Source organism: Mustelus asterias, chromosome 14 (assembly GCF_964213995.1).
Source record: "Mustelus asterias chromosome 14, sMusAst1.hap1.1, whole genome shotgun sequence".
In the NCBI taxonomy this organism is placed as follows: Eukaryota; Metazoa; Chordata; class Chondrichthyes; order Carcharhiniformes; family Triakidae; genus Mustelus; species Mustelus asterias.
In genome coordinates this window covers 11,452,056-11,464,131 of record NC_135814.1, presented here as the reverse complement: position 1 = coordinate 11,464,131, position 12,076 = coordinate 11,452,056, and the positions used below count along the sequence as shown (strand labels likewise).

At 46.9% G+C, this 12,076-nt stretch overlaps 1 protein-coding gene across 1 annotated transcript in view; it reads right to left on the bottom strand.

Moving 5' to 3' along the window:
• The window catches only part of LOC144504122 (contactin-associated protein-like 5), an 824,359-nt gene that overhangs the window by 455,686 nt on the left and 356,597 nt on the right, over positions 1–12,076 (bottom strand). Inside the window, exon 10 of the mRNA XM_078229298.1 lies at positions 11,635–11,819. Within this exon, the coding sequence (XP_078085424.1) occupies positions 11,635–11,819 (185 nt within the window). The remainder of the gene's footprint in view (positions 1–11,634; positions 11,820–12,076) is intronic.

Below are 12,076 nucleotides of genomic sequence, written 5' to 3'. Positions count from 1 at the left end.
GAGGAAAAATTTCTTTACCCAGAGGGTGGTGAATGTGTGGAATTCACTACCACAGAAAGTAGTTGAGGCCAAAATGTTGACTGATTTCAAGAAGAAATTAGATATAGCTCTTGGGGTTAAAGGGATCAAGCGATATGGAGGAAGAGGGGATCAGGATAATGAAATCAATGATCAGGCATGATCAAAATGAATGGTAGAGCAGGCTCAAAGGGCCGAATGGCCTACTCCTGCTTCTAGTTTCTATGGGGGTGATTCTCCCAAAAGTGCTAAATTGGCAGGAAAACTGTTCTCGATCACAAAACAAAAAAAAACAAAGAACAGTACAGCACAGGAAACAGGCCCTTCGGCCCTCCAAGCCTGTGCCGCTCCTTGGTCCAACTAGACCAATCGTTTGTATCCCTCCATTCCCAGGCTGCTCATGTGACTATCCAGGTAAGTCTTAAACGATGTCAGCGTGCCTGCCTCCACCACCCTACTTGGCAGCGCATTCCAGGCCCCCACCACCCTCTGTGTAAAAAACATCCCTCTAATATCTGAGTTATACTTCGCCCCTCTCACCTTGAGCCCGTGACCCCTCGTGAACGTCACTTCTGATCTGGGAAAAAGCTTCCCATCGTTCACCCTATCTATCCCCTTCATAATCTTGTACACCTCTATTAGATCTCCCCTCATTCTCCGTCTTTCCAGGGAGAACAACCCCAGTTTACCCAATCTCTCCTCATAGCTAAGACCCTCCATACCAGGCAACATCCTGGTAAACCTTCTCTGCACTCTCTCCAATGCCTCCACGTCCTTCTGGTAGTGCGGCGACCAGAACTGGAAGCAGTACTCCAAATGTGGCCTAACCAGCGTTCTATACAGCTGCATCATCAGACTCCAGCTTTTATACTCTATACCCCGTCCTATAAAGGCAAGCATACCATATGCCTTCTTCACCACCTTCTCCACCTGTGTTGCCACCTTCAAGGATTTGTGGACTTGCACACCTAGGTCCCTCTGTTTTTCTATACTCCTGATGACTCTGCCATTTATTGTATAACTCCTCCCTACATTATTTCTTCCAAAATGCATCACTTCGCATTTATCCGGATTGAACTCCATCTGCCACCTCTCCGCCCAATTTTCCAGCCTATCTATATCCTGCTGTATTGCCCGACAATGCTCTTCGCTATCCGCAAGTCCAGCCTGACAGTACTATTCTGTGCCCCCTGACTCTGCCCAGTCACGACTGTTTCTTTAATGCAACTTCAGACCTGAATCTCCCACACTCTGTGCAATGCAGAGGTCACAATTGGAAATCTCATTAAAAACCCCGGGGGGGCAGGGGGAGGGGCCTATTCGCGCCAGAGTTTGACAGCTCTGGAACTCTGCGTATGCGCAATGGTCCCGATCTGTCAGTCTCCCTGTTTGCTGGCCAGCCCGCCTGCTGACCAGCCCGGGACCCCCGCAATGCTGTCCCTCCCTCCAGCACCCCCCAACGGCCCAATCATGGCCCCCACGACAATTCTTGGGCCAGCCCCAACCCCTTCCCCATCCCGGTGCACCCTGATGTTTAGCCCCCCCACACCCAGCAATCCCCCCCAGCCTCCTCACCCTGGCAGACCCTCCCCCCCTACTGACTCCCCCCCCCCCCCCCGGGGTCAGACCCCCCACCCCCCCAGCCCGCCCCAATTGCTGCCTTTCCTCCAGCCCAGACTGATCCCAATGCAGAGTGGCAGCGGGACCCCCCCCACTCCCACCGATCAACCCCTAGGCTCCTCCTGCAATAGGCCCCACCTCCTTGGCACTGTCCGATGCCCGGTGGGCAGTGCCACGGTACTCCCGGGCATGGGCACTTTGCCCCTTGGGCAGAGTCAGGGGTCTTAGAATAGTACTGCCAGGGTGCCCATGCCCAGGGGGCACCACCCCCCACTGCCCGACCCCCTGGGGGACCCCGATAGACCCCCTTCACTCCAGCGGGGTCTCCCGCTAGTTCCCCGAATGTGGGGAGCTACTCTGAACCCTGCCGGAGTAAAGTACTACTGGTGGAGTGGGAGATGCTATTGGGCCCGGCAAGTTCCATGCCGGGCCCGATAATCACATTTAAACAAGATTTAAAATACATTTTAAAAAGATTTAAATCACTTACCTCTCTTCATGCCGGTTTCCAGCGCGGCCCCGACTGCGACCGTTCTCCGGCTCTGGGAGACGCACATATGTCGGGAACGCATGTGCGAATCCCGTGAAATGGTCGACATGCGCATCTCCCAACCTGACCCGCCAGAAAATCTGCGGGTCGCGATGGGAGAATCATCCCCTATGTTTCACAGATGTTTGTGAATCTTTGGTATTGTCTATCCCAGAGGCTTGGGGGTGCCCATTGTTGTATCGAAGGCTGGGATAGGCAGATTCTTGACTTCTCAGAGTACTGAAGGATATGGCGAGTCGAGGAAAGCGTGGATTGAAGCAGAAGTTCAGCCATTGTCATTTTGAATGATGAAGTGGGCTCAGTGGACTGTATGATCTACTGCTGCCTCTCTTCCTTAAGTTCCTATGTTCCTAATATGCAGCATAAATGCAAGTTATTGCTGCTGTTATTCACTGTTCTGTTTTTATCAAATTCTGCTGGCAGCCAAAAGTAAAAGGATTCTAATAATAGTATTAGGACCTTTTAACAATCAAGATCATCAAAGGAAGATCAATGCGTCTTACCAATTTCTGATAAAGAAAATAAAAAGCCCATCAGACATGCACAAGAAGAAATTTCAGATTGACACTGAGACAAAGGATTCGCATCCGAGGGGAACACTTTCCTCTGCATCATATGTACGGCAAACCCATTTATAAAGAATGGGTTTATGATTGGTCACACATTGTGTACAGATTAATCTCCCTCTCCCACCCCCGGTGAAAACAGATTGTCACTTCAGCGTGGAAGTAATAATTATGAGGCGGGTACTATCTTCTTATCCATCGTATCTGTCTGAGTCTCTCTGCACACTTACACATCAATTTTAACTTGGTTCACTCTAGTCCTTCACTCAGGAAAGAAAAAAATGTAGTTTGGCTCAATCTCCTCTCATCTTCCCAAGCCCTTTATTGTTGCATGGATGACACGGTGGCTCACAGCGCCAGGGACCCAGGTTTGATTCCGGCCTTGGGTGACTGTGTGGAGTTTGCACATTCTCCCTGTATCTGTGTGGGTTTTCTTCAGGTGTTCTGCTTTCATAAGACATAGGAGTAGAATTAGACCACTCAGCCCATCGAGTCTGCTCCGCCATTCAATCATGGCAGATTTTTTTCTCATCCCCATTCTCCTGCCTTTTTCCCATAACCCCTGATCCCCTTATCAATCAAGAACCTATCTATCTCTTTCTTGAGACACTTAATGACCTGGCCTCCACAGCCTTCTGCGGCAAAGAGTTCCACACTCTCTGGCTGAAGAAATTCCTCCTCATCTCTGTTTTAAAGGATCGTCCCTTTAGCTTGAGGTTGTGCCCTCTGGTTCTACTTTTTCCTACTAGTGGAAACATCCTCTCCACATCCACTTTATCCAGGCCTCGCAGTATCCTGTAAGTTTCAATAAGATCCTTCTAAACTCTAACGAGTACAGACCCAGAGTCCTCAGCTGTCCCTCATACGACAAGCTCTTCATTCCAGGGATCATTCTTGTGAAACTCCTCTGGACACTTTCCAAGGCCAGCACATCCTTCCTTGGGTATGGGGCCCAAAACTGCTCACAATAGTCCAAATGGGGTCTGACCAGAGCCTTATACAGCCTCAGGAGTACATCCCTGCTCTTGTATTCTAGCCCTCTCGACATGAATGCTAACATTGCATCTGCCTTCCTAACTGCCGACTGAACCTGCACGTTAACCTTAAGAGAATCTTGAACAATGATTCCCAAGTCCCTTTGTGTTTCTGATTTCCTAAGCATTTTTCCAATTTAGAAAATAGTCTATGCCTCCATTCCTCCTTCCAAAGTGCAATTATGTTTAATTGCTGCTTACTGTCCCAAGATGTGTAGGTTTGGTGGATTGGCCATGGTAAATGCATGGAGTTGTGGGGATGGGTCGGTGGAGAAGGGTCAGGTGGATTGGTCCTTTGGAGAGTTGGTGCAGACTCGATGAGTTCAATAGCTTCTTTCTGCACTGTAGGGGTTTGATGGCCTGATGTTTCATCCTATCATGGACTCTGCTCATTTTATCTCACAAGAGAGGTAACTAAATACAACATGCAGCAAATTTAACACCGTGAGATATCCCAAGGCATTTCATTGGAGAATTATCAAATAAAAGTTGACACTGAGTCTCCTAAGGAGACACGAGAATAGGTGTCCAGAGCCTTGGTCAAAGAGGCAAGTTTGAAAGAGTCTGTTAAAGGAGGAGTGAGATGTTAAGAGAAGACGTTGAGGGGGCAGAGTTCTGGATGAGCTGAAGATTATAGAGAGTACAATGTGGGAGGTCAGTCAGCAGAAAATCAAAACAGTTTAGCCTGGAGTTAGGAATGAATGCGCTGGAAGGAGTGAGGCACACAGCCATAAACTGCGGCAATATAAAACATTGTGACATTTCTCCCTGACCGCCCATTAACCTAGTGAAACGTTGCCATGCCAGTCTAACAATACAATCTGTATGACAGCTACACTTCACTGACCGTAAGATCGTACGAAATAGGAGCAGGAGTAGACCATTCGGCCCATCAAACCTGCTCCACCACTGCTGTACCACAATGGCATGGTCATCCACCCTGCAGTCCCCAATCACATCCAAATAAGCTGATTTAACCTCAGACTTATTAGAGTGGCACGGTGGTTAGCACTGCTGCCTCACAGTGCCAGGGACCCAGGTTCGATTCCCGGTTTGGGTCACTGTCTGTGTGGAGTTTGCACATTCTCCCTGTGTCTGCGTGGGTTTCCTCCGGGTGCTCCGGTTTCTTCCCACAGTCCAAAGATGTGCGGGTTAGGTGCATTAGCCATTCTAAATTGCCCCTTAGTGTCCCGGGATGTGTAGGTTAGCCGGATTGTTGCTGCAGACTGAATGGGCTGAATGGCCTCCCTCTATACTGTAGAGATTTTATAATTCTCAATTCTATGAGTACAGAAGGAGGCCATTCAGCCCATTGCCTCTCACCGACAACAATCCCTCCCAGACCCTATCACCATAACCCCACATATTTACCCTACACATTCCGGGACACGAAGGGGCAATTTGGCATGGTCAATCCAAATTGATCCAAATTATATCCAAAGATACACATCTTTGGATTGTGGGAGGAAACCGGAGCACCCGGAGGAAACCCACGCAGACACGGGGAGAACGTGCAAACTCCCCACAAACAGTGACCCGAGGCCGGAATTGAACCTGGGACCCTGGCGCTGTGAGGCAGCAGTGCTCACCACTGTGCCACCGTGCCACTGTAGGGTTTCTATGTGATTCCAGACCCATGGCAATGTGGCTGACTCTTAACTGCCCACTGAAATGGTCGAGCAAGCCTCTCAGTTCAAGGGCAATTAGGGACGGGCAGAAAATGCTGATCTTGCCAGCGGTGCCCACATCCCATGAAAGAATAAAGAGGGAAAGAAATGATCAGCTTGTTTTCTTTCAAACAAGACCCACATTGAGACATCAGGAACTGTTTTTCCTCGAACATATTTCTGAATATCCACAAATCCGTCGAGAATGCTGTTTATTTCTGCTGTAATCGCTAACATGACGCAATGTTTTCCGGCTTTGCAGTGTGTCCGTGGCTTCAGTCGTTTTTAGCTCTGGATACCAGATTATCTATTCAGCTCCGCATTTCAAAGCGCAGGAACCAATCCTTTCTCAATTCTCCTCGGACTTTGCTTCAGAACAGGGCTGAGAAAATATACTTGACTTATCAGTATCATGAGCACGGAGCTAAACATTGATTCCACCGAGACCTGGAACCAGCCAGATGGAACAGCAGCTGCTCTGCTTCTGAAGTTCAACAACATTAAAGAAAACCACCATAAGCTCACCAATTGCAGTGTGAAACATCCATACATCGCAGTCTTTCTTGTCAATAGATGATAACAAAATAGATCATTTGTCAAACTGAATACAAAAAAAATCCATGTCGCTCAATACTCCCTCTAATTTTTTCTGTTGTTGCGTTTTGAATGTTGCTGAAGCCTTTTGTCTCGTGCTCATCGAGTCGACCGACTAATCAATCAGCGCCCGTTTTCTAACCAAAAGAGAAAATGCTGGAAAATCTCAGCAGATCTGGCAGCATCTGTGAGGAGAGAAAAGAGCTGATGTTTCGAGTCCAGATGACCCTTCGTCACAGCTTTGACAAAGGGTCATCTGGACTCGAAACGTCGAAACAGGTTTATTTGGTTGCACAAGCCACAAGCTTTCGGAGCACTGCCCCTGCATCAGGTGAGTGAGAGATGTGTTCACAAACAGGGCATATATAACCTGTTGGACTTTAATCTGGTGTTGTGAGACTTCTCACTGTGCTTACCCCAGTCCAACGCCGGCATCTCCACATCATGGCTTACAGACGCTGCCAGACCTGCTGGGATTTTCCAGCATTTTCTCTTTTGGTTTCAGATTCCAGCATCCGCAGTAATTTGCTTTTATCCAGCGTCCTTCTTCTCATGCGGTATAAATTGTCGCTGTCGTTTGAAATTTGGCATTCTTGGTGTTGCCCTGGTGAGAGTTCTGATGTCAAGTGTTTGCGTAGTGACTGTTTTATTTTCGGATTTCCAGGGCGGGATTTTATGGCCTCGCTCGAGTGAGACTGGAAATTCCTGCCCGAGGTCAACGGACATTTCCATTGTCTGCGTCTCTCGCCCGCTCCGATTCAGCAGCGGGCGGGGCAGTAGAATTCCGGTGCCAATATCCACAGTTTTTTTGTTGAAATTACGATAAGGCTCAGAGAAAAGTAATGGGGAACATAAACTTTTCAGATAAAATGGTCTCGCAAGTAGCAAAAGGTGGATAATTTAAATTAGTGAGACAGCACAGAAGCAAAGTATTTGCAAAGTATAACATTTTATATAAAATATAGAATGTAACACAACATCGTGACCAGAGTTTTTTTGCACTTTGTAGGATAGGAGAGTGATGCACCATCAATCGAGCAAAGACTAGTTTGTATGCAAGAACAAGTAGGCTTTTATTAGCAAAAGACTTGGAGCACACCCATGCCGATGAACTGGTCCAGACTGAGGCAGGAGGGTGGGGAGCAGTCGCCTTTATACCTGGACGGGGGGGGGGGGAGGAGTCTCGGGTAGGGCCGGCAGGGATGTGTCCAGGCATGTCACATATACAGGTAATAAGCTAACAGTGGTTTACCACAGAGAGGCAGGCATTTGTTACCCATCCCCAATTGCCCTTGAACTGATTGGCTTGCTCAGCCATTTCGGAGAACAGACCATAAGACCATAAGACATAGGAGCAGAATTAGGCCACTCAGCCCATCGAGTCTGCTCCGCCATTCAATCATGGCTGATTTTGTTCTCATCCCCATTCTCCTGCCTTTTCCCCATAACCCCTGATCCCCTTATCAATCAAGAACCTATCTATCTCTTTCTTAAAGACACTCAATGACCTGGGCCTCCACAGCCTTCTGCGGCAAAGAGTTCCACAGATTCACCACTCTCGAGCTGAAGAAATTCCTCCTCATCTCTGTTTTAAAGGATCGTCCCTTTAGCTTGAGGTTGTGCCCTCTGATTCCAGTATTTCCTACTGGTGGAAACATCCTCTCCACGTCCACTGTATCCAGGCCTCGCAGTATCCTGTAAGTTTCAAGAAGATCCCCCCTCATCCTTCTAAACTCCAACGAGTACAGACTCAGAGTCCTCAACCGTTCCTCATACGACAAGCTCTTCATTCCAAGGATCATTCTTGTGAACCTCCTCTGGATCCTTTCCAAGGTCAGCACATCCTTCCTTAGATATGAGGACCAAAACTGCTCACAATACTCCAAATGGGGTCTGACCAGAGCCTCAGAAGTACATCCCTGCTCCTGTATTCTAGCCCTCTCGACGTGAGTGCTAACATTGCATTTGCCTTCCTAACTGCTGACAGTTAAGAGTCAAACACGTCTCTGTGTGGCTGGAGTCATATATAGGCCAGACCAATGAAAGATGGCAGATTGCCTTCACTCAAGGGCACTAGTCAACCAGATGGGTTTACGCCAATCAATGATAATTTCATGGTCACTGTTACTGAGATTAGCTTTCAATTCCAGATGTTTTTTCAAGTGATTTTAAACGCCGTCAGCTGGCATGGTGGGATTTGAACCTGTGGCCCCAGAGGAACAGCCTGGTTCTTTCGATTACTAGGCAAGCAATATTATAACGATGCCACCAACTCCAAATTTACTCACCCATTGTGGGTCATTCTACAAAAAATGATCAGTGTTCTGTCTGGCTGCTGTAAAAAGGCCAATAAAGCACTGAGCTGCATCAAAGGGGACAAGATGTTTCCCCCTAGTTCCAAAATAAGCTTCCAAAACCAGGAGTCAGAAAAACATGAGAGTCACTAATCTCAACCCAATTAGGAATTCAGGAGAAACTTCTTTACCCAGTGTGTGGAACTCTCTACCACAGAAATAATTGAGACAAATAATAGAAATGCAGTCAAGGGGAAGGAAGATAAAAATCATAATGGAGAATGGAAGGGGAAGAATATGCTAATAGGGTTAGATGAAAAGGAGCACAAGAAGGCCTGTGGCAGGCGATAATCAATGGAACAGATCAATTGGGCCAAATGATCTTCATCTGCGCTGTAGTTCTATGCAATTTTATATAAGTGTGTAAGTCATAAGGAGGGGACATTTTTACAATTTAAAGCATTGGTCTGAACCCCATATGGAATAATTATAGAATCCTTACAGTGCAGAAAGAGGCCATTCAGCCCGTAAAGTCTGCTCCGACTTTCTGAAATAGCATCCCACCCAAACCTTCACTGTGCAATTAACACAGCTAAACCATCTACTACACAATTTAGCATGACATCTTTTGGACACAAAGGGGCAATTTAGCATGACCAATCCACTTACCCTACACATCTCTTGGACAACTGAAGGGCAATTCAGCATGGTCAATCCACCTAACCTGCACAATCTCTGGGCTGTGGGAGGATCACCCAGAGGAAACACATGAAGACACGGGGAGAAGTTGCAAACTCCACACACAGACAGTCACCTGAGGCCGGAATTGAAACCGGGTCCCTCTTGCTGTGTGGGGTAACATCTCCATTTACAATTATTGGGTGGGGTATTGCTGGCCCGTGATGAGTAACTTTGCACTTTCCCCTTCTGGAACATACCAGCAGCATAGAAACAGAAAATCAATCCCATTATTCGCAGTTTTGGTCACCCAGTCATAGGGAAGATAACGCTGCCCTTGAAAGGTGATTGAGGCACACAAGGAAGATGGTTCTGGGGATTGGGAATTGAAATTGTCAGCAAAGGGCAAGGAAGTTGTTCCCTCTGGAAGAGAAAAGTTTCAAGGAGACCTAATTAATGTTGTGAATACTATGAAGGGAATTGAGAAAGCTGATTGGGGCAAATTGCTCATTATCATGGAGATACGAACACCAGAGAGCAGTTTTCAAAAATGTAGGAGGCTCTGCTTCCAGCAACGAGGATATCAAAGGGCTTTCATTTTCCATAGAACTATTTACAACCTTGGGATGTCCCAGAGCGCTTTACAGTCAATTAAATACTCTTTGAAGTGTAATCACTACTGGAATGAAGGAAATGCTGCAGCAAATTTGGGGAAAGCAAGCTCCCACTAGGGTCAGATGATGTGATTTAAAGAGGCAGGGATGATGCCAGTGTAGGTCAAAGATAGGCCCGATTCTCTGAGCCCCAATGTCTGTTTGTGAGATAGTGGATCCTCACATCATCAGCTCCTACAAATGTCAAATGGACGTTTTTCATAGAATGAGTAACAAACCTGTCATTCTTTTGCCCTTTTCTGGTTGTATCACAGCTTGGTCTGGGCTCCTGTTCTGACCAAGTCTGCAAGAAACTACAAAAGGTTGTGAATGTAGCCCAGTCCATCACGCAAACCAGCCTCCCATCCATTGACTCGGTCAACACTCTCCGCTGCCTTGGAAAAGCAGCCAGCATAATTAAGGACCTCATGCACCCCGGACATTCTCCCTTCCACCTTCGTCCATTGGGGAAAAAATACAAAAGTCTGAGGTCACGTACCAACCGACTCAAGAACAGCTTCTTCCCTACTACCATCAGACTTTTGAATGGACCTACCTCGCATTCAGTTGATTTTTCTCTACACTCTAGCTATGACTGTAACACTACATTTTGCACTCTCTCCTTCTCGATGGACGGTATGCTTTGTCTGTATAGCGCACAAGAAACAATACTTTTCACAGTATGTTAATACATGTGTCAATAATAAATCAAATCAAATTTTTAAAAAATCAACTCAGTTATGACAGAAGGCTACTGAAGCCAGCTGAAGCAGATGACTCAGGAGGTAGCTCAATGTGTTTCAGTGGAGGAAGCATTGACAATAAGGTGAAAAGAGGAGGTCAGCATTTTGACCAATCAGACTTGATGCATTTTTCCCTGCTCCATAAAGCCCCCTGTTTCTCTCAGGCTCGTGACCACTGAGCACCAAATCTTTACTCTTAATTCTTTCATGGGCATCAAGGCCAATATTTATTGCCCAGTCCTAGTCGCCCTTGCAATGAATGGCCCTCAGAGAGCACTTAAGATTCAACCACATTGCAGGAGGTCTGGGAATCACATGTAGGCCTCAAACCAGACTGTTTTTTACAACAATGAATAATAGCTGCATGGTCACCATTACATTCCAGATTCCTGGCTGCCATGAAGGGATTTGAACCTGTGTTTCCAGAGCATTAACCTGGGCTTCTGGACTATTATGACACCATCTCCATGTTTCACATACTCCTCGGGCTTTTGTGGCATCGTCCTGATCTTCAAGGTTGCACTATTTTAAGCTTAAGTTAAGTTTATTTATTAGTGTCACAAGTAGGCTTACATTAACACTGCATGAAGGTATTGTGAAAATCCCTTAGTCGCCACACTCCGGCACCTGTTCGGGTACACTGAGGGGCAATTTAGCATGGCCAATGCACCTAACCAGTACATCTTTTGGAGTGTGGGAGGAAACTGGAGCACCCGGAGGAAACACACGCAGACATGGGGGAGAACGTGCAAACTGCGCACAGTCAGTGACCCAAGCCAGGAATTGAACCTGGGTCCCTGGCGCTGTGAGGCAGCAGTGCTAACCACTGTGCCACTGTCCAGAGGAGGCATAAACTATTACAGAGAAAATGAGGGTGGTGGTTCTGATCTAGTGTTGCTGAACTTGGTTTTGAAGCCAGAGGGCGGTAAGGTGTCTTATCAGAAGATAGGAGGTGGAATTCTCTGACCTCACCCACGGCTGGGATTATCTGGTCCCGTTGCAGTGAGCAGAGACTTGGCTGAGCATCCTGCGTTCTCGCTGGCAGCTCAAGTTTCTAGGATTTCTTTAACCCCACTACATTCTAGGCCCAAGGTAAGAGAGGCTCACACCTCACCTGAAGGTAATTCAAAGAGAGCAAAGAGGTGATTTTGCAAAGTTGTATGCCCAAGAAGATTTTGAAGAGACAATGCCATTCACCTGAACGATAAACTCTTTACCTCATAATCGATATCCAAGACGTCAAACTCCCCCTTGGTTTGGAAATGTTGTGTGTCTGAATCCACAGTGAAATTCACTTGCTTCTTGTTTCGTTCAACTGCAACATAATGCCAGTGTTGGTCATCTAGGAGACTGCCCAGCATGACAGAGGAACGACCATTAATAGTTTGAAGTGCAGCATCACCTAGAATATAACAAGACGGAAAGCATAAGAAACAGGAGCAGGAGTAGGCCCTTCTTCCTTCACCATTCAGTGAAATTATGGACTATCCTCTATTATGGACTATCAAGTTTTTGTCCAGATCTCCAACTTCCTGTCCTGGTCCTCCCCATGCCGACACTATAGTTAAGAAAGCCCACCAATACCTCTATTTTCTTAGAAGACTAAGGAAATTTGGCATGTCAGCTACGACTCTCACCAACTTTTACAGATGCACCATA